At 32.2% G+C, this 24370-nt stretch overlaps 2 protein-coding genes and 1 pseudogene across 2 annotated transcripts; 2 read left to right on the forward strand and 1 right to left on the reverse strand.

Moving 5' to 3' along the window:
* Positions 1-1312: 1312 nt before the first annotated feature.
* LOC120262442 lies at positions 1313-3935 on the reverse strand (annotated as a pseudogene).
* A 6196-nt stretch (positions 3936-10131) lies between these two features.
* On the forward strand, positions 10132-11315 carry LOC120261781 (probable 2-oxoglutarate-dependent dioxygenase At3g111800). Its single transcript, XM_039269768.1, has 2 exons — positions 10132-10400; positions 11058-11315. The coding sequence occupies exons 1-2, from the start codon at positions 10170-10172 to the stop codon at positions 11265-11267; spliced, it is 441 nt and encodes a 146-aa protein (XP_039125702.1). The 5' UTR covers positions 10132-10169; the 3' UTR covers positions 11268-11315.
* Positions 11316-11936: 621 nt separating this feature from the next.
* On the forward strand, positions 11937-12569 carry LOC120259916 (probable 2-oxoglutarate-dependent dioxygenase ANS). Its single transcript, XM_039267374.1, has 2 exons — positions 11937-12242; positions 12324-12569. The coding sequence occupies exons 1-2, from the start codon at positions 11937-11939 to the stop codon at positions 12567-12569; spliced, it is 552 nt and encodes a 183-aa protein (XP_039123308.1).
* The last annotated feature ends 11801 nt before the right edge of the window (positions 12570-24370 follow it).

Genomic DNA, 24370 nt, shown 5'->3' on the forward strand with positions numbered 1-24370 from the left:
TGAGACTGTTGAGTCCAATTTGATTTTTTTTAAATCTTGACTCTCTCACATCTTGAATATTGATTGCTTTGACTTTAAATTTATTTTTTGGATGCTTTGATTTTGATTTCTGATAATTCTCAAGGCATAATAATGGACTTGATTTTTTTTTTATAACCCCTTATGATTGTCAAGACCTCAAAATGGGTTTACAATTTCATAATTTCTCATTAGTGTCTCAAGATAGGTTTTAAAATTTCATTTTCTAATCCCAATGAGCATTTATGACCCCAAAGTGAGTTTAAAAAAAAATTCCACTACAATGAAGGTCTATGACCTCAAAGTGAGTATTAGAAACTCTCTGACTCTTAAGAAGGTTCACGACCTCAAAGTAAGTTCAGAAGGATGCCTTCATCTTTGTAATTTCTCCAATACTCCTCTAGGAGTGTATGTGACCTCAAAATGAGTTTGAGAAAATTTCCAACTCCAATGAGCATCACCTCAAAGTGAGCATTAGAAATTCTCTGACTCTTAAACTAGTTCATAGCCTCAAAGTAAGTTCAGCAAGGTCTTCATCTTTGAAATTTCTCCATTACTCCTAAGAGTGTCTATGACCTCAAAATGAGTTTGAGAAAATTTCCCACCCCAAGGAGCATCTAACACTTAAGAGGGTTCCCAACCTTAAAGTAAGTTTAGAAGCTCTTGATCTTTGAAATTTCTCCATCGCCCCTAAGAGTTTCTATGACCTTAAAGTGAATTTAAGAAAATTTCCCACTCTGATGAGCATCTATGACCTTAAAGTGAGCATTAGAAATTCTCTGACTCTTAAAAGGATTCACAACCTCAAAGTAAGTTCAGAAGCTTTTCATCTTTAAAATTTCTCTACTCCTAAGATAGTTCATGGCCTCAAAGTAAGTTAAGAAGGAATATGTAAAATTACATAAATACCCTTTGCAGCAAATAAATTTCATAATTTTTTTATTTAATTCCCCTTTTTTTAAAACCAAAACCTTTTTTCCTCTCTCTTTTTCTATGTATTTTTTTTACTTAGAAACCCTTTTTTTTCAGCAAAGCAACAAAACATCTCCTATTTATGGCATTCAAAGCAAAGGACATCAAGGAACGACATTTAAAAGACAAAATGGAATCAATGCACCACTTTATAATGCAGAATAAGACAATAAGATTCAATAACTTAAGCATAGTAATAGTCAAAAAACATAAGCTGCTAACCATAGAGCAAAATTAACCATCAAGCAAGTAATAAAATTTTTCATAATGATTTACTGAAGATGAGTAATGAAGAGCGACGTACAGAAAATCCATGACGGGGCTATTCAGATCAATTTGCGAACTTCTCGACCACGGCATCATCGAGGTCGACACCAATTATGGCCTCGCCTAGCCCACAACTCACATCAGCAAGGATCTCCAAATCGCGAACGCGGTGAACAAGGTTGCCGCTCTTGAAGATGTCAAAGCCGACAAAGATTTCATCGAATCCAAGCTGCACCATAAGGGTAGCATCAACGAGGATGGCAATGACACCGGCGGCAAACTGGATGATGGGAAGCCTACCAAGCTGCTTTGTCAACATGACAAAATCATAGGGTGCAATGATCTTATTTGCAAAGGTGAAGACTGACACACCCCTTGCGTGTGTTTACCGCAAGTGTACGGGTTATCGGAGTAATAAAATACCCCGGTGAGTGGGTAGTTGTATCCATAGGGAATAGTGCTCGGAAACATAAGTATTGCTATTTAACTATAGTGAAGATGATTAAAGGGTTGAGTGAACAATATCAATACAAGTAAAAATAAAGAAAAGAAGAAAGAGACACAATAGAAGTAAGAAGAGGCAATCGATAGAAAATGTGGCACCCGGCCATTGTTTACCCTAGGACTATTGTTTCAAGTGCAAGACTCCTCATTATGTCTCCTAAATTATGTTCAATGAGTCATGGAAATCCTAAGACACACAGTGCCAAACCTAAGGTCAACAGTGACTAACCCTCACACTATGCCCCGCGGAAAGGGATACTCTCGACACCTCACACTATGTGGGATTGCATGAAGCTCTGGGGACTCAAACTAATAAATCCTATTCTCTAATATAGATCTAACTCTTTGGTCCAGGCGAAAGACCCCCAGTCACAATTAAGCCCCAGCACTAAAGTTTACTTCAATGCTTCACTCTGTTGCTTGCGCAACTAAGCCCCAGCGGAGTTCGTCTCTTAGTACTTCACTCTTTCATGACCGCAAAGAACTCTTAGAACATGAAGGTAGGATAAATCACATCGGAAGGGAAAGAGGACGTTCCGCTACCTCTTGACTCATCCTCTCGACCCTCTCCAACCTTGCTTTGTCTAACCCTCATGGTGTGTCACTCATCCACAAGGATTACCAAGATAGATTCTCAACCCTATTGTCACTCTAAGGGAAAATCAATGCAATAAATATTCAAGGATGTAACTCAATTAAAACATCATTTAAAGGAGCATAATAAAGGTCAAAGAAACAAAATCATCCTAGTGTTTACAAGTCCAAGCACCCACTAGGGGTTTAGCTCTCCATGGAGGAAGATACAATCAATAATGAAATCGAATGTAAAAGTATGCAATCCATAAGAAAAATCCCCTCGTAGTTTGTATCGATGGTCCTGTGGAGTCACCTCGTCTTCCACAAAGGTTCCCTTGTTAAGCCTAGGGCACACCTCACCGAATCGATGACGATGAAAGCTCCCCCAATAACTATCTTCCGAAGGAAAGTGATGTCGAAGGCTATAAAACCACTCCAAAGACCTAGACAAAGCCTCTCCAAACTTTATCCGTGAGCGCCACTAAAGATGGGGAGAATATGAGAAAAGGATTGGAAAAGGATCCTTTAAAATGTCTGACATCGTGGCTTTTATAGGGGCTGAAATCGGGCATCCACACGGGCATGTGGAATTTCCACACGCCTGTGTGAATTTTCAGAAGTTGATTTCTTGCAAGCCATGAACAGTAACTGCTACAGTTAATTTGCTACATTATTTTACTACAATAAACTGCTACAGTATTCGCCAAACCACTCCTAAATCCACACTTTTCATCGAGGCCGCATGGATGGGTACACATCCATGAGGTAGATCGCGTCACGTCTTCAACTAAACCACATTGACGAAGATCTTGCTAGCATTGCACAAGTCGTAACACATGAGTGTGACTGCCTTTGTGCTTCTCCAATTAGCATGTCTGCTCAAGCACAATGGAGGTTGACACACACTCACATGTCTTTGAGCACAACTTGTGTCTTCATGTTTGTTCACTCCAAGACTTCATCAATAAATGCATCCACAATATACTTTTGGTTCCTTTCTTCCACAATTATCTCCACAACCCTGCATGCACAAAAGAACACATATACACAAGAATAGACGATAAAGTTTGAGAAAAGTAATTCTCAATATAAGAAAAGAATACTTCGTATTACTTATACACAAGCACTTATCAAAGACCTCAATGTCGTTTATGTTAAGGGAATGGATCATGATAGAGCTGACATGCCAGACAGTCTCGATGACATTGTCAATGTCGGCCTCGTCCTTGGTGCTTATCGTGGCGGCACCCTCGCTGATGCGGCAAAAGGCCTTGCCAAGATTGCGGTAGCCGCAGACAAAGGGAACACAGAGTTGTGCTTGTTGATGTGGTATTTATCTTCAGCGGGGGTGAGGACCTCATACTCATCAACATAGTCAATGCCGATGGTCTCGAGAATGAGGGCTTCAACGAAATGGCTGATGCGGGCCTACTCAGGTGTGACGACATCCATGCTCACGCCACCGGGGAGCATTTGGGCAAGGCAGACCTTGATGGAGAATGTCAACTTCTTGGGCTCCGCCATGGCAACGACGACGGCTGAGACGTACACTGTCACCACCACGCTGTCCTCCATCTCGTCTTTGGCTTTCTCCGACCTTTTTCATGTGGCATTTAGATAGAGTGGGAAAGGAATGAACAACATGCAAGAGCATACATGCTGCCAAAGTGCATGATTCTTTTTTTTTTCCTTGTTTTTTTCTTTTTTTTTTTAACCAAGCAAAATGGACGGTCCCACCATGGAAAAGATACCATGGGACGAATAAGCATGGGGTTATCAAGGATTTCTTTTTTATCCCGGGATTTTCCACACACAAGAAACACAACTTCCCTGATCTTCCCCATTTTTTTTTGTTCCAATATCCGGGATTTTTTATTTGAAAATTTTAAATTATTATTTAATCCTTATCTCATCGAGGACATATCTTTTAAATATATATATATATATATATATATATATATATATATATATTTTTCTTTCGGATCATTATCCATCAGAATAAGAATCAAATTTTTATTAAAACTTGGATTTAGATTTATTTATTGTTTTAATCCGAATAGATATAGGATCGAACATTTATTAAAATTAAAATTTCCTTTATATATATATATATAATCAACAACTAATCACAAATAACTTATTAAACCATCAAACTGAATCTGACTTGTCGGTGCAGTCTGCATTGGACCCATATGAAAACTTTTAATCAACTTCAACACACACTTGGCATTACAGTCTACACAAAACCAACAACTCATTAACCATTACAAGCACTGCTCTTCTTTCTCTTGCCCTGTGGTCTTAATAAAAATAGTAAATGGGGCCTAAGTAAAATCATAATACTTCTTTAAAATATATTTTATTAAATAATTAATTTCATAACGAAAATAAAGAATATGAAGTATTATTAATAATAACAATAAATAAAATATTGATTAAAAATATAGAGACTTGAAATTTTTTTTAATGCTTTGTTTAATATTTGTAATGCATAAAAAGAAACACATTGATCATATAATATTATATGGATTGAATAATCGTAAATGAGAATTATATATATAATTTAAAAAAAAAAAAGAATTGTGAGGCCCTAGTGTAAGACAAAATTTAGTACAAAGTGATATTAATATAAATTAATTTGTTAAAGTTTAAAAATCACCTAAAATTTTCAAGATTATAATTATGTGGACATGATAATAGTAAATAAAATTTTAAATACAATTTAAAAAAATGATTTATGGGTTTCAAACAATTATGCGGCCCTATTAAAGCAAAATTTATCGGATATCAAAATGATTAAATTTTATAATTTAAAAAGTAGTTAAAATTTTTAAATTATAATTATGTGGATAGAAAAATAGTAAATTAATATTTTAAATATAATATAAAAAACAAAAATTATGGGCCTTAGAAAATTGTCAGCATAAGCTACAAATTCTATGCCTACCCTGCCATGTACATACGGACTTAATATAACAAAGAAGAAAATTATGTTTCATGTTTTCCATGAAACTTATACCAAACAATTGTACTTAAATCAACCACTAAATCACACATTATGGAAACCAACTAATCACAAATAACTAATTAAACCTTCAAATTGAATCTGACTTAGGTGTGCACCCATATGATAACTTTCAATAAACTTCAACCAAAGTTGTCAGACCCGTTCTAGGCATTGACTCGGCCAAGATCAGGGGTCAGGGGGTGATAGGTTCAATCAGGTCGAACCGAGGTTGAACCGAGGTTAATAATAAAATATTAAAAATATATTATAATAATTAATAAATATAAAAAAAATAATATAATCACTATTTTTCATAACTAAAAAAAATATAATCAATCTAATTTAATATTTAAAATTTTAATTTTTATATATTATTCTTAACTTTCTGAATTTATAAAATATTTAAAAAATAAAAATAAAAATTCAAATGCATGTGATATATGTGAGCCCCGAGTGGTCATGCATCTCGGGACTTACATGACCACTCTCTCTTTCTCTTTAAAATGATTTTTTTATTTTGAATATTCATCTCTTCTTAATTATAATGAAAAGTTTGAGAGGTCAGCCATCTTCTTCCCAGTCGAACTAAACCAAAGATTGTACAACGACCACCGCTATAGTTCCTCCTCCGTCGCTCACGTTTGCCACCTCTTACTGTGTTCACCATGTCATGATAGATGATTCCATCTGCCCCTCTCTCTCAATCTCTCCATGCTGTTGCTTTTTCTTCTCTCATCTCTATTTTCCTCTACTTCATTCTAGCCTCCCTCTTTTTCAATCATATGTTAGAACTGGCTGATTAAACCAGGCTGATTCAGCCGGTTCCTGGTTAAACCAACCGGGTAGTCTAGTTCTTAAACGGGCCAGTTGAAGCCCAAGTTTAAGGGCATGCCCGGACCGGAATCATGGCTGTTTCCCTGTTTATCCAGTCTTACCAGCCGGTCCGGTCCGGATCTGACAACCTTGACTTCAACACACACTTGGCATGAAAGTCTACACAAAACCAACCACTCATTAACCATTAGGTATATTACAATCACTACTCTTCTTTCTCTTGCCCTCTCGTCTTATTGAGAACACTAAATGGGGCTCAAGTAAAATTATAATAATTTTTTTTTAAATAAATTGTATCAAATAATAAATTTCATGATAAAAATAAATAATATAAATTATTATTATTAATTACAATAAATTAAAAAATATAGAGATTTGAAATTTTTTTAATTTTTATTTAATTGCCTGCGATGCATTAAAAAAACTCATTGATAAATAAATATTATATGGATAATAGTAAATGAGAATTATATATATACTTTTTTAAAAAAATATGAATTGTGGTGCCCTAGTGTAAGACAAAATTTATTACACAATAATATTATTATAAATTAAATTTTTATAGTTTAAAAAACACCTAAATTTTCATAATTATAATTATCTGGACATGATAATAGTAAATAAAAATTTTAAATATAATTTTTAAAAATGATATATGGGGTTTAGAAAATAATGGGGGCCTATTAAAGCCAAATTTATCGAATATGAATATGATTAAATTTAATAATTTTAAAAGCAATTAAATTTTTAATATTATAATTATGTGATAGGATTATAGTAAACAAATATTTTAAATATAATTTTTAATAATAAAAATTATGGGGACGTAGAAAATTGTCGGCATAAACGATCAAGGTCTACGTCTAGGGCCCCCTGTACCTTAATATAACAAAGAAGAAAACTATGTTTCATGCTATCCATGAAACTTACACCATACACGTGTACTAAAACCAACCACTATAAATCATACATTAAGGAAACCAACTAATCACAAATAACTAATTAAACCATTAAATTGAATCTGGCTTGTCTGTGTAGCTTGCATTGGACCCATGTGATAATTTTCAATCAACTTCAACACACTTGGCATGAAAGTCTTCACAAAACCAACCATTCATTAACCATTACAAGCACTATTCTTCTTTCTCTTGCCCTTTAGTTTTATTGAAAACAGTAAAAGGGCCCATGAAAAATTATAATATTTTTTATTTAAAAAATAGATTTCATAATAAAAATAAAGAATATAAATTATTATTAGTATTTACAATAAATTGAATATCGACTAAAAAATATAGAGATTTGAAAAATTTTTTAATCCTTTTGTTTAATTGCCTGCAATGCATAAAAAAAACTGATTGATAAAATAATATTATATGGATAGGATAATAGTAAATGAGAATTATATATATATATATATATATATATATATATATATATATAAAATATGAATTGTGGGGCCCTAGTGTAAGACAAAATTTATTGCACATTAATATTATTATAAATTAACTTTTTTATATTTTTAAAAGCACTTAAAATTTTCAATATTATAATTATGTGGACATGATAATTAATAAATAAAAATTTTAAATATAATTTAAAAAATGTTTTATGGGGTTTAGAAAATTATGTGTCCCTATTAAAGCCAAATTAATCGGATATGAATATGATTAAATTTTATAATTTCAAAAATAGTTAAAATTTTTAATATTATTTTAATGTGATAGGATAATAGTAAACAAATATTTTAAATATAATTTAAATAATTTGAATATAATTTTAAAATAAAAATAAAAATTATGGGCCTTACAAATTGTCGGCATAAACAACCAAGATCTACATCTAAGGCCGCCTGTAACTTAATATAACAAAGAAGAAAACAATGTTTCATGTTATCCATGAAACTTACACCAGACACGTGTACTTAAACCAGCGACTAATCAGACATTATGGAAACCAACTAATCACAAACAACTAATTAAACCATCAAACTGAATCTGATTTGTCTGTGCAGTTTGCATTAGACCCATATAACAACTTTCAATCAACTTCAACACACTTGGCATGAAAGTCTACACAAAACCAACCACTCATTAACCATTACAAGCACTGCTATTCTTTTTCTTGCCCTTTGGTCTTATTGACAACAGTAAATGTGGCCCGGATAAAACTATATTAATTTTTTAAAATATTTTTTATTAAATAATCAATTTCATAATAAAAATAAAGAATATAAACTATTATTAATAATTACAATAAATTAAATATCTAATCAATAAAAATATAGAGATATGAAATTTTTTTAATCTTTTGTTAAATTACCTACAATGCATAAAAAACTCATTGATAAAATAATATTATTTGGATAGGATAATAATAAATGAGAATTATAAATATACCCTTTAAAAAATATGAATTGTGGGGACTAGTGTAAGACAAAATTTATTGCACATTAATATTATTATAAATTAACTTTATATATTTTAAAAATCACTTAAAATTTTCAACATTACAATTATGTGGACATGATGATTAATAAATAAAATTTTAAAATAGAATTTTAAAAAAATGATTTATGGGGTTCAAAAAATTATGGGGCCCAATTAAAGACAAATTTTTTAGATATCAATATGATTACATTTTATAATTTCAAAATTAGTTAAAAATTTTAATATTATAATTATGTTATAGAAAAATAGTAAATAAATATTTTAAATATAATTTTAAAAAATAAAAATTATGGGGCCTTAGAAAATTGTTGGTATAAACAACCAAGGTCCACGTCTAGGGCCCGCCCTATACCTTAATATAACAAAGAAGAAAACTATGTTTCATGCTATCCATGAAATTTACACCAATCACGTGTACTTAAATCAACCACTAAATCACACATTATGGATACCAACTAATCACAAATAACTAATTAAACCATCAAATTGTATTTGACATGTGCAGTTTGCATTGGACCTATATGATAACTTTTAATCCATTTCAACACATTTGGCATGAAAGTCTACACAAAATCAACAACTCATTAACCATACAAGCACTGTTCTTCTTTCTCTTGGCCTCTGGTCTTATTGAAAATAGTAAATGGGGCTCAGGTAAAATTATAATAATTTTTTAAATAATTTTTTAAATATTTTTTATTAATTAATAAATTTCATAATAAAATAAAGAGTATAAATTATTGTTATAATTACAATAAATTAAATATCAATAAAAATATATAGAGATTTGAAAAAAAAATTTAATCCTTTGTTTAATTACCTACCATGCATAAAAAAACTCATTGATAAAATAATATTATATGAATAGGATAATAGTAAATAAGAATTATATATATATATATTTAAAAAAATATGAATTGTAGGCCTAGTGTAAGGCAAAATTTATTACACTTTGATATTATTATAAATTAACTTTTTATATTTTAAAAAGCGCTTAAAATTTTCAAAATTATAATTATGGGGACATAATAATAATAGTAAATAAAAATTTTAAATATAATTAAAAAAAATTAATTTATGGGGTTTAGAGAATTATGGGGCCCTATTAAAGCCAAATTTATCATAACTGAGTCTGACTTGTCTCTGCATTTGACCCATATCATCACTTTCAATCAATTTTAACACTTTTATTTTTGTATGAGTGGCCTATTAATAACGGTAGTGGTGTGCATAAACCTCGGTGAAGCAAGTGGAAGTAAAAATGTGCACAAGTCTTGGCGGAGAAAGTAAAACCATAGACCAGGCACACATAAGTGTTGGGATCATCCGCACACAATTACTACTTACATTTTTAAAAATGTATCCTCAACCATAATTCAAACTCGGCATTTATAAAGTTTCTAATCATGACCCAGCTACCAATAGAAATTGGTCGTTGGTCAATCAACTTCAGTCCATTGGCATGAAAGTCTATAAAACCAACCACTCGTTAACTACTACGAGCACTGCTCTTCTTTCTCTTGCCATCTTGGTTGAGATCAACGATGGATGCTCCGAGGAGCCAAGCGGTGAAGAGCGTGAGCACCGAGCGCAAGATGGTCCAAGAGAGGTCGGAGGCCGGTGAAGCGCCACCCATTGAGTATATAGTAAAAGAATCCCAACGCCCACCCAATGCTCCGCCGCCGCTGACCACTGCACTTCCCGTCGTCCATCTCGGCCAGCCGGACGAGGCCGAGGAGATCAAGGCCGCCCTTCAGTCCTGGGGCATGTTTCAGGTGAGCCATTTTCCGTCTTTTCCTTAATTCTCCTCCTCCTTTTGGGATTTTGGTTTGTTTGGGTTCATGAAGAATTGAGAAAAGATGAGATTTTTAGTGTTTGTTTGTGTTGACTTTGAGAAAATTAAGTACAGGAAAATCAGAGAAATCAAAGTAAGGTTATGGAGTTTTGTAAAATGGATGGTGGTGATTTGGCTTTGATATAAGTTGGAAATTGTTTTAAGGAAAAGCATTGAAGCTTTCTTTTTCAAATTTGCATAGTGATTGTTTTCGTTTATTTGAAAGTTAAATGTTATTTTTGTTGCAAATGGATATATTTTGCATTTAATTTGGTCAACTGGTTACTGATTCAGTTATTAATTTGTTTTGAAGTTTCATATGCAGAACAACAGTAATTGAGGCTTTGCTCTTTGGTGTTAATGATGAAACAGGGAGAACGAAACAAAGCCAAGAATTTGGTTTAAATGCTGTTTGATAGTTACTGACTAGTTATATAATCTATTATATTTAATCAAGCATGCAAGCTAATATGCTTTGACACAATGGTCGTCACTGTGTTATTATACTTCTGGTTTCTTCATTAATGAACTCATTTTATATGATCTGCTGCACCAATCATGCTAGATAAGATGGCATAACTAGTTTTACATGTTTTAGGTTATTGATCATGGCATGCCACCATCCTTTCTGGATGAACTAAGAGTTGTTGCAAGAGCTTTCTTTAAACTTCCAGTGGAGGAGAAGCAAAAATATAGCAATATAAGAGATGGAAAGTTTGGACTAGAGGGATACGGAAATGATGAAGTTATAGCAGAAGGCCAAATCCTTGACTGGACTGACCGCCTTTTTTCTCTTAGTCCAACCTGAAGATCAAAGGAAACTAGAACTTTGGCCAACAAATCCAAATTCTTTAAGGTACTAGACCATCTGCACCGTCATGAAATTTCAAGTATATATTGCATGTGGTTTATTCACATAAACTGATCATTTATTTCTTTTATAACTGATGATCAAATTCAATTACCAAATTGCTGAAATGGCATATGCTTATTTGATATTTTTTTTCTTTTTAAACTCTATTTGGTTGAATCATGCAAGTGTTCCAAGGGTTGCTTTATCTGCAATTATCGGTGAACTATGCAAATAATGACAAATCTCATGGAGATTAACAGAGATTTAGGTGTGGTTTATAGAGACAACTTTTTAGTTCAGAAATTCACACACAATCATCATGAAATCAGTGGATTATATTTTATTGACTACCAAACATACTTCTATGTACATTTGTATCTTGTTCAGTTAATTATATTTTGTCTGATTAACATGTTTATGTCTACACTGAAAATGAAAAATGCTTGGTGAAGATTGAGAAATGAACCATTATCTCGATCCATCTTATGGTAATCAGAGTTTTTTGCCAATTATATATAGCTTATCTCTTTCTATATGCACAAGAATACAGCAAACAAATAGAAAATAAATTAATTACTGGCTTGCATGAATTATGCATGCAGGGATGTATTGCATGAATACACAATGAAGACAAAAAAGTTAATCGAGAATGTCCTGAAGACAACTGCAAAGTTACTGGAACTGAGTAAAGATTTCTTCGTTAGCCATCTCGGAGACAAGTTCTCAATATTTGCAAGATTCAACTACTATCCATGTTGTTTGAAGCCTGATCTTGTATTCGGCCTCAAACCTCACAGTGACCGCACACTAATCACTGTAATTTTACCTGACAAATATGTAGAGGGACTTCAGGTAATGAAAGACGGCGAATGGATCAAAGTGACCACTTCCCCTGATGCTTTGATCTTTAATATAGGAGATCAAATGGAGGTAAATACTTTTACAATTTTCCATCGTTGTTACTTTCAACTAAATGTAATCAACATGATAACATTCTTCTAAATTATGCAGATAATGAGCAATGGAATATTTAAGAGCCCTGTTCATAGGGTGGTCACATTTTCGGACAAGGATAGGATTTCTATTGCTATGCTTTGTGCAAATTTACCTGAAAAAGTGATAGGACCAGCAGATGAACTAGTGAATGATATGAGACCAAGGATGTACAAAAATGTGAAGGTGAAGGACTATACTGAGGTGTTTTTCAAGAGATTCTACCAAGGAAAGAGGGCTATTGATTGGGCTCAATTCGGATAAAAACAATTGGACTTTTCAGTAATAAAAAGACTGAACTTGTGATCATTTGTGTATTATGTGAGAGGAGAAATTTCAGGGTATGTGACACTTGAAATATTTCCTTATGGGTGTGTTTGATTCTCACATGGGTATAGCACAAAAAGTTCAGCATAGTATAATTAAATAACAGTGACCGTGCTACAATATAAGTGTTTATATTGTTATTTGTTTGATATGCGATGAACAAAACTATAAAATTACTATAATATTTTTATATGGTTTTATGTTGTTTTGAAATAAAACATTTCACAAGGGAAATATTTTGTAGTTTGCTCTATTGAATGGGCAGACTTATATTTTTTATTTAATTAAGGGCAAATTAAATTACTTTTTGGTTACGCATTGTTAAAAGTTGTACTGTTGTTTTAGAAAACAAAATTTTTAATAATTCGTGTTACTCAAACAACTTCATGTGTTATATTTCCAAGCCCATTTTATAAATCAAACAAGGTACAAAACTTTCTAGTGTGTTGTCCCTCATTTCTTTCACATATCAAACCCACACTTATTTAAATGATTTAATGTAAATAATGAAAAATATTATTTCATTTTTTTAATCTATTTTCCTAAATCTCTAAAACATTTTAATAAAAAAGTTTTAAAATTTTGCCAACAAGGTGTCATTTAAAGAAGAAAACTAAAAATTGACATGCAAATCATATTAAAAAAATTCAACCGAGTCTGTTATTGTTTAAAAATTAATAAATATCTATTAATATTAATATTAATATTTTAACAATTAATCATCAAATATTTTTTTAAATAATTAAATCTGTCAAGACAAAAGATACTCTTAACACATTCTTCTCTGAATCGAATATCAAATACTTATAAATTCAATACATTTCAATCATTATACATTTCAAAAGAACATTCAATAGAATTCCAAAACAAAAATAATCAAATGACGATTAACATTCAAAGCCTTAATATAAGTTAACCCTAGTGTTCATCATGCCCAAATACCTAAAACATTTGTTGCCCATGAAAGAGGAACACAAATCCAATGAAAAGAAATACAAGACAATGAAAATAAACATGAAAAACTCCCTTAGTTTCGCAATATTGATGAATGGATAGAGAAACTCTGAAGAGACCCCGATAACGGCACTAAAATTTCTTCCAAGATATCTCTCTTGAATGCTTGACTGCTCTACGATTGTCGATGAAGTTTGAGTGGTGTATCTTCATGTTCCCTTCCCCTTCACGAAGTGGCGGCTCTATGGTTGTTCCCAATCAAAAGCTTCATTTCTCAATCCTAAACGACCTCTTAAATAGCCTTCCCTCATACGAGTAGGTATGAATTCATATGGGTTGAGTTGGGTTAGAAATCAAGCTTGCTGAAAAATCCATATGCTTAGTTATATGGGGCATATGGTTGCTAATATGGTTTTCTAGAAACTCCGCATGCCTAGTATGAGCTTGCATGCTCATCAAAACATATCTTCTCGACTTCTTTGAACGGGGAAATTATGCGAACTTTGCATCCATGAATATAATAGCTTGTAGGGGTCCTCTTTAGCTCCAAACTTCTTTATTTTGGCACAAAACACCTCCAAATGCTCCCTTGTTCAAGGATGACCTCTTCCCTAAAATATAAATCAAAATACAACAAATTAAGTACAAGTGGGTAGCATTTTCATCGAATATGTATGCAAAAGTGTGCATAAAAGTAATATAAAATGTAGCATATTTAAACATTTATCAACGGTGTCAGGTCTTGCAACCCGTGCAAATGTTTGGTTGTAATCGATGCCAAACTATTGTGAGTAGCCTTTAGTAACTAGCATTGCCTTTTTTGTTTTTTTGTTTTTTTTCTCTTTATAGAACCATATGAATTTAGCTTCACCTTGTAAGTCCATTTTGCTCCAATGATCTCTTTGTTTTTAGGCTTCTCCACAAGCTTCCAAGCCTTGTTTTTCTCAATGGCTTAAATCTCTTCTTCCATGGCTTCCCTCCAATCTTTATCTTGATTTGCCTTTTGAAATTTTCAAGTTCAAGGATGCAAATATTACATCTAGCACAAATTTCATTCAAGCTCTTCATTTTCCTTGGAGTTGAGGTTGAGCCATTAGTGCTTGAACTTGGAGATGATGGTGTACTACTTGTTGGTGATAAATCTTGCTCCCTTTCTTCTTCATTTGCTGAATTTTAACTTCCTTAGTGATGAATAACAACATGCTCATCTGCATTTTTTTACTTTCCAATTCCAAGTAGTACTTTCATCAAACAATATATCACGACTTATAACAATTTTGTTAGTCTTCAAACTAAACAATCTATAGCCTTTAGATTTTGAGCAATAGCCAACAAAAATGCATTTTTCACTTCATCGAGCTTGCACCTTTTCACCTTTGGAATTTGAGCTTAGCAAATGCTTCCAAAAATATTTAAGTACTTCACCAATGGCTTCCTTCCACTCTAAGCTTCAATTGGATTTTGATTCCACACAGCTTTTGTGGGGCTTCTATTGAGTAAGTATATAGTTGTCTATACTGCTTCTGCCTAAAAAACTTTGAATAGATTTTTGTCAAGTAATACGCATTTTGCCATTTCTATCACTATTTGGTTTTTCCCCACAAAACATCATTTTGTTGTGGTGTGTAGCCAATGGTCAGCTGTCTTTTCATACCTTCATCTTCACAAAAATCTTGAAATTCATTTGAGGTATATTCCTTGCCACGATCACTTCTCAAAATTTTAATGTAATGGTCACTTTGTTTTTCAACAGGGGTTTTAAATTTCTTTAATATTGTGAACACTTGGGATTTTTCTTTCATGAAATAGGCCCAAGTCATTCTTTAAAAATCACCAATAATAAGGATGAAGTATTTGTTACTCCATGTGACACAGTCTTCATAGGTCCACATATGTCAGTATGAATTCCCTCTAGCATCTCCAAGAACTCCTTCAGGGAATGGTTGTCGGTGTTGCTTTCCAAGTGCACACCTTCACATGTACTTCTTCAATTTTGGGTAACATAAGCGATTTCTTTTTGTTGAAGTAATTTAAGGCTATGAAAATTTAAATGCCCAAGCCTTTTGTGCCATAACCATGCACCTTCATAAACATGAGCCTTCAATGCTTGATTTCCTCCCTAGCTGAGATTAATTGGGAAATTTTGATTTGTCTCGGTTTTAAATTAGTCAATTTATTTTAGAAAACCATCACATGACTTAAAAAACATGATTTTTAACATGATTTTGTTTGGTTTTTGGAATTAAATTTTTTTTTGTTCATTAGAAATTCAGGAGAGATTGATAGATTTTTTAAAAAAAATTATGCCATATGAGACGATTTTTTAAATGAAATCACGATTTCTACCCCTGTGAGTTAATACCATTAAAGGCTTGTTAAAGGGTTTTTTTTTTCGTTTTTAAACTATGTAGTTTCTTCCACTAGGCAAACCTGTTTTTATTTTGCAAAATTGGGAAACCACAAAGTTTTTTTTTTAAAAAAAAAATTCCTGAAAAAAATATAAAGTGTTTGATAAAAAAGAAAAAAATCACATTTAATTTAAAAATTAAAAATTAAAATGACCTTTTAAAAAAAATAGAGTGAACAGTTCACCTTCTTCAACTGTCCATATTAGTTTTGTGATTATGGTAGCAATATTGTTGCCACTGCCTGATAAAAAGAATTCGAAAGTGTCACCCACATCCTGCGGTGATTTGGTGGTAGGATTGAACCCGAGATCACCGACCCACATATCTAGTTTATGGACGAGGTTTATAAAGAAACTGCAAGAGCTATTAGTGATGTACATATGGAAATATTATATACATATATACATTTAATTAAAAGAATATATATAAAATAATATATAACTGCTCTAATACCAAATGTTAGATTTGGTTATAATGAGAACAAACGTTTCATTTATAGAATGCTATTATCAATATACATAATTTAGAACAAGAAAATTTTCAAATTGGCACAGAAAAGAATCGAGCCAAATGAGCGCTTGATTTCTAGCTAGCTTAGCCCATACGCGGCACTTAAACCTCTTCACATGCTCATACTTTCCTTCCAAATTTTAGTCCACTTGGTTTCGGCGTTGTTTAAGAAGCAATTGGTTTGAAGCTAAGAGTTCAATGTAGGAATGGCAAACCCCGCCTTTGCCCGGCGGATTCAATCCCTATCTAGACGTTATTATATTTATTTTTATTTAATTATTTAATTATTTATTAGTTTATTTATTTTGGAAAACAAGTGTGGGGTGCAGAGTGTATTATTCAAGGGTAGGGGAACAGTTCTGGTAAATACCTGAACCTACCTATCCCTGCCCCATTTAAGTACTGTAGTTATTATTATTATTTTAAACTTTTTTTTTTCATATATATACATATAGATATATTTCATCAGTTTTGTTTCAAGTTTATGTCGACTATCAAATGTTTCCGTATGGACAATCATGAATTGCAAATTTTAACTTAAAATTTTTATTTAATTTAGTATTATAAAATTTCTTTGTTATGAATCTTTAATTTAATATTTAATTTTTTCTATTGAAAAAACATATAAAGCATGGGGATTTAATTTCGTACTATAAATTTTTTACTTACTGATGTAAAATTTGTAGTTTAGCATTTTATATTTTTTATTAGAAAATTATATAAAGCAGGGGAGCAAAATCCATAGAGATGATTGTGCCCATTATCATTCCTACTTCTATCTTTATGAGAAAGCATAATTTTGTTTTACCAAAATTTTTAAAAAAATTTAAAAAAATTCCACCCGCAAAAATGGCAAGTCCAACTTGGTGGATTGATCAACTCGGACTAATTGGAAGACTGGTCTCTTCTATTTTGTCTCCTCCCATGTGGGCAAAAGGAAGTTGTCTTGACAACTTCAGTTTATATCTTCTTTTTCTGTAGCCATCCGCTATTGTCTGCTGTTACTTCATTTTCCTTTGTATCTCTTCCACACCTAGTGGATTTTTTATACCTATTTTTTTCAATGCATGTGGTTTATATATTTTTTATTTTTTAAAAATAACATGTGGTTTATCTATCTTTAAAAAAAAAATTTAGTCATGCCACTTGCCAAGCAAGCATCAGGTCTATAAGAGAGAGAGAGAGAGAGAGAGAGAGTGTGTGTGTACCTCTAGCTCTAGTGTTAAGATTCTTCCAAGTTCTTCAGCTAAATCTTTGTACTCAGAGTGAAGAGAAAGAGGCTAAGGATCAAACTCGGGAATTCTTCTATTACTCAAGAGAAGGTTCAGAGGGGTCTGAACTATATCCCATCTTACAAAGGATTAGCTCCTTATATAGAAGGAGTTCTAGATACTAATTACAATGACTGCCCTTGACAGCTCAACAAAGTAAGGGCAACCTTAGTCATGAAGTAAAAACTTTAAATTACATAATATACCCTTTAATTATTAACACAGTAAAGGGTATATTAGAGTTTTCCTTTTACCCTTAGAGACTAAAGCTCTTCCTGTTTTGCTAGTAGGACTCCATGGCATCAGTAACTACAGCGTCATCTTCTTCCATTTCATGTACTATGTCTACAGGGCCAACAGTACATCCAAATCCTTCAGGTTTGCATAGACCAAAAAATATAAGCAAATGTTGGCCATGTTGATTTACTTCTTTAGAAAAGATCAAGATATCATCTATATAAACACAAATGAAATCAGAGTATTTTCCAAAAATGTTGTCCATTTTCCTTTGGAACACTGAAGGGGCATTTTTCACTCCAAAGGGCATAACCAACCATTCAAAGTGTCCCTGTGGGCGGATGAAAGCTGTCCATTCAATACTGTTAGGGTTCATCATTATCTGATGAAACCCTAATTTTAAATCAAATTTGTTGTAGACCTTTTTGTCTTTTATTTTCATCAGTAAATAGTCAATGCTTGGAAGAGTGTATTGGTTTTTGTATGTGTTATCATTCAGTCTTTTGTAGTTGTACACCATTCTACTTTTTCCCCTGATTTGTTCTGAATGTTTATTGACTATGAATGCTGATGTCCTATGTCTACTATTAGATGGTCTTATGACTCCTAAGGCCATCAATTCTGCAATGTGTTTTTTATATTCTTCTACCATTTCTGGAGAAGGTATAATAGGTTTATCCTGTATGGATATATCATGGTTTATAATATCCAGCTTACAGAGTATTTTTTTTTTCTGCCAATGCTGTAGAGGATTATTTCCAATAATTTGGTTTTCCTCTAACTTATTGAGTACATGTATTATTTGTTGTTCAAAGTTAGTGAGATTTCTAATATTGTAAAACAAATAATCTTGTACCTAGATTTCTGTAATGTGACTGATAGTCACTTCCTCTTCTATTACCAAAGATTTATTGATTATTGGAGAGGTTTGAAGTATATCACTTTTTTTGTAGAACGTCACAGCTCTTCCCTCTATCTTGACTCCTCCTTTAAAGGAATGTATGAAATTCATTCCAACTACAAGTTGTAGTTCTACTGGAATTTCTGGAGTTACATAAGTAAGGGGTAGAGGGTACCTTTCTTTGTTCAGGATAATGCTTCCTGTTTTTACCCGTAGTCTAGTTTCTTCTATATTGTTAAGTCCATGTAGACTTACAGGTTGTGGTAGTTGTTCATAGCAATATGATGGTAATGAAGAGTATTTGACACAGCAGCGAGATTCTCCTTTATCCAATATTGCCTTAAGTGGTTAGGACTTTTCATTTACTTCCAAAATTGCTATGAAATTCAGGAGATTGTTCTGGACATCTGTTAATGTCTTTATATGGTCTTCGTCTCTAATTTCTTCATCTATTGAGGCCATATGTACTGTCTCACTACTTTCTCCTATTTGTAGTTCTGAGAATTGTGTAGCTATTAATTTTGCCTCTATATCTCCTTTTTCTTTTGAAAGGAGTTCTAGTTTCTGTTCAAGCTCTATGATATGTTGTGCTTGTTCTAATATCAGCTTTCTGTGATCTACCTTTGTAATAGGTAATACTTCTGGAGCTAAAGGTATCTCCATCTGTAATTTCAATTCTGCACAGAACATATATAATAATATCTTGCAGTTTAAGCAAATTGTCCTTGTTCTTTTTGGTGGTTTCATCCTACAAAAATAACAAATGTTGTTGACATAATCAACTTCTGGGTAATGACTCCAATTATGTGTACATTGTTGTTGTGTTTCTGTGAGCTTTTTACTGGCTCTTTCCAAGTTCCAGTCAATAAATCTGGCTTGGATCATTAGGAGTTGTACTGTAGGAAACAAGAATCTTTCTTTTTGATCTTCTTCATTATCTGAAAAAGAACATATATCAGAATCATGGGATCTTCTCCATCATTAAGACTTACAATATCCCATTGTGGATCTAGGTCTAGTTCTTCATATAGCATCATTCTTTGCCTGTTAACATTCTTGTTTTGGCATTCTTTTGCATAGTGTCCTAGTTCTCCACAAACATAACATCTACATTTGGTAGGCTTCCCGATCTTTTTATCTGTTCTAAATTTTATGACCTGGTTAGCCCAAGCATTTTGTCCTTTATACTTGGAGGACCTTCTTAATAATTTCCTAGGCTAATAGCTTTTTGAATATTGGCCTAGAACCACAATGCTTTTGCAAAAGGAAAAGTCTTTTGCTTGGCGGTGTAATTCATTGGTTTTACATAAATCTTGTAGAACTTTGTATGTGAAGTCAATTCTTGGAGCTACTCCTACTGCTATGTTGGCAAATTTTTGATCCCATAATTCTTGCAATTTTGTGTTGAAAGGAGGTGGTAATTTTCTAAAATACTTGGCACTAATTCTGGGCTTAAGAATACTGAACCTGTTTTAGAGGCAAGTGCCAAAAATGTAGTAGAATACACCTCTATGTCTTTCATGTTACTAATTTGTAACTGTTCTAGATCTAGAAGGGCTTGGTTTTGCATTTCAGTTTGACCTCTATATTGATCATATCCTAAAATGATTTGGCGAATTTGGGAAGTAATGTTAGAGGTATCTTCAGCTCCTTCTATTAATGCTTGAAATTCGTTAGGGAATGCTGTGCTCCGATTTTGGAAATATAATTTCACTGTTTCTCCTAACAAATTTTCTATATATAATACTTTATCAATATTATCAGCAAACTGTTTGGTGGCTACATGGGTGATAGTGTTACTTTCCCGCCTTCTAATTGTTTCTTCCCATTTTGCAATCTCAGGTAACAATAACATTGAGCCAGTATGAACGTTTGCAGAAGGAAGAGCATGTATTAAATCATACCTGTATGGTCTGGTTGTTGTCCTAATATTGCCTGCTACCATAGGTATTTGGGCAATTGGATGAGGCATCAGAACTGCAGGTCCAAAAGAAGGGACTCCTGATACCATTGTTGGTGGTGCTGCTATTGATGTTTAGCGAGTTGAGGATTCTGCTTCCATCATTATATGATCTTCATATTGTATTCTTGATGGATATTCCATCTCTGGTTCTTGATTATTAAATTCTTGTAGACTTTCTAATAGTCTTTTTCCTTGCAGAATTTCTTCTTCAATTAAGGGTATAATTTTCTCAGGGAAATTATGTTGTTTGCAAGTTCTCTTGTTATGCCCTATTTGTCGGCATATACTGCAACGAATTTCTCTTTTTTTCAGGTTCCTCTTTCCCTGAAAGATCTTCATCCTTACTAGAAATTATTTCTTCATTTGTAAAACAATAATCTGAGAATTGTTCTGAACATAAGAGTGATGGTGAGGATGGTATTGCATCTTCTGGGGTATTATTTAAAACTTGTAATTCCTCTGTTGTAAGAGTATCATGTTTTCCCCATGGATTCAGGAAATCAATAATTTCACCATTATCATCATCCTTATAATGGTCATAAATAGGCTGACCTATTTCTACTTCTGTTGGGATTTGTTCTACATTTAAGGGTTCCCATAAACAGAAACCAAACTCTTGTTGGAGTTCAAACATTTCATCCTTAGTAAAGTGATCACAATTGTTTGTAATGACTAAAATTGTTTCTTATTCACTGTTACTTAGTTCCTCTATTTCAACTGTTTTTCCTGTTTTATACGAGGAGAATCTAAAAGTTGTTGTAGATTGATTACTGGATGTTGAAGCCCAATAATCTAATCTAGTGGGTATTTTCTGTGTTTGTCCTAAGGATATTTGTCATTCTTCATTATCATATTCTGTTGAAGAAAATTTCTTTGCTTCTATGGCCATAATCCCTTGGGTTTCCAAATGTACTAATACATTTTCAATTTTTAACTTATAAGTTGTGGAAGAGTTAAATCCTAATCTTCCTACCAATGGTTTGGTTATCAACAAATTATTCCTTTGACTCATTGATTCATACCCCTTTGTTTTGATTATGAGGGTAAAATATTTGCAAAAATCAGAAACAGTCATCGCCATGTCTGGAGCTAAGTAACATATTTCATGATTATTGCTCATGTCTACCTCCATAGAATCAATGGTTGCTTTTTGTGGTATGTTGTCTGAAGAGTCTATTAAGGTGATTAAAACCTTAGAACCATAATTTTTTCTATGTAGGCCATGTATGCCTATAAGGACTAATCCAATATGAATTATTGGATATTCCCTTTTTAATCCAATAATTCATGTTTTGAATCCCCTGAGAGGAAATTCATACTTATCTGTTGTTTATTATCACAACAGGATATTATTTCTTCACTGTAGTGTTGGTAAACTTTGGGAGAACTTTCCCAAAAACCATGCTGATAAAGATTTTCAGTAGGGACTAGTTATGCTTGTTTAACTCTACTCAGATCTAATTGTTGTTCGGATTGATTAATGTCTCCATGATTACCTTTTTATCCATAGAAGTTGAACTTCTAAACCACTGTTTTTTGTATGACCTTATAATATCTTTGTTTGGCAAGGGTACTATATTTCTATCTGCCATGTTTCAGTCTATACTCTTCAACTTGCTTCTTCGGATCTTCCCAGATGAAAAATTTTCTTGGTGGTGCTTTTACAATTGGCTTATCTTCTGTACTAGTTCCTAGATTTAGATTATGCACCTTAGAAGTAAGCTTTATTATTGCTTCTTTTACTGTTGGCTATTTAACACTCTGTGTTAATAAATCAAGCTTTCTGTGTAAGGATAATAAAAGCTCAATTATAGTATTATTTTGTTTGGATCCTGAAGCTTGGGAAGAGCTTCTAGAGAATCCAATAAAAGTTCCAAAAGCTGATTGTTCAATAACTTATTGAGCCTTAATTAATTCCAAATCATCTTTGCTCATTAAATTAACTTGTTGACAAGTTCTAACAATTTAGAAACAAAAATTTCTAATTTATTAACCTTGTCTTCCAACTTTTGTAAAGTTAGAACAGTGTCGCTTTCATGACTCAATTTCTTGTTTTTAATTTTACCACTAAATTACTTATAATTCATGCAAATATTAAAATCATCACAATGAAATCATTTAAATTTGTATAAGTCCTTCTTTTAATTTTTTAAAATCAATAACTACATTAAATTACATCAACCACCGAAAATATTCTCCCCCTTAAACAAAAGTTTTGAATTAAAAAATATTTTATATATTTTAAAATAGCAGAATCATAATATTTTTGTAAATTATCCTTAATACATGCATGTGAATAATTTACATTATTGGAGCTTAATCTTTCAACAATGCTTCTTTGATATTTCCTATGTAAATTTCATAAATAATATATTTCCTCATTCCTTCTCGAAGTTGCCTTTGATATTTCCTATTTAAATTTCATAAATAATATATTTCATCATTCCTTCTCGAAGTTGACTAGTAATCCTTCTATCTCCATGTTAATTTCCAAGTTATAATTAAAAAAAAAATAACATTTGTGGAATTCCATGGCCTTGCAGAATTACGAGCTTGAAGTCTTTCTACGTTTCTCTACGTGTTATTAATGTAAGTCTAAAAACAATTTCACTCTCAAACCTTCCATCCTTATAAGTTAAAATGGCTACTATACCCTCTTATCAGGCAGAGCCACATGATAGAGAAGGGGAGCAATTGCCCCTTATAATTTGAGAATAAATTAATTTAATATTAATTTAATTAATTGATGTCTTAATTACCCACATCTATTTTACAATTGACCCCTTAGATTTTTTATTAACTAAAAATAAAATGAGACTAGTCTCATCTTATCCAATGATGGAGCTGTGACTTCTGTTTTATTAGAAATTAAATTTATTTAATATTTATTTATTTGTGTATTTATTTAATGACTTAAATTTAGCTCTAATTTTATTAATTTCAGCTGCATTTGTGGAGAGGGTTTTCTCTAAAATGAAGATTGTGAAAACTCAACTACGTAATAGAATTGGTGATCAATTATTATTTAGTGACATATATCGAAAAAAATATCTTTGATTATATTGATATATAATGAAACAATCATTCATTATTTTGAAAATTTTAAAATTCGTAGGGACAATTGTGAATTTGCTTTGTTAATGATTTGTAATACTTGTTTATGTAAAAGATTTATTTAAAAAATGATTATTAATTTTGATTATAGTTGAACTATTATTTATTAAGTTTCATTTGCTACCCTTGTCTATGATTTCTAGCTCCACCACTGCCTCTTATCCACCATTAGTCAAGCCTAACATTAGAATATAAAATGTATCTTCTAGTCTTCAAAATGGGCATTACCTCTGCACTTGTCATCTTCCTTCAAGACTTCTAGTCTTATCAAAAAACTTGAATCTTATTCACACACAAACCAAGCCAAACAGTAATATCTATTTCCCTATAAATACCACCCCAAACCTTCTTCATTCCCTCATACTTCATACACTAAAGCA

The sequence above is a fragment of the Dioscorea cayenensis genome, chromosome 5 (assembly GCF_009730915.1).
Source record: "Dioscorea cayenensis subsp. rotundata cultivar TDr96_F1 chromosome 5, TDr96_F1_v2_PseudoChromosome.rev07_lg8_w22 25.fasta, whole genome shotgun sequence".
Classification (NCBI taxonomy): domain Eukaryota; kingdom Viridiplantae; phylum Streptophyta; class Magnoliopsida; order Dioscoreales; family Dioscoreaceae; genus Dioscorea; species Dioscorea cayenensis.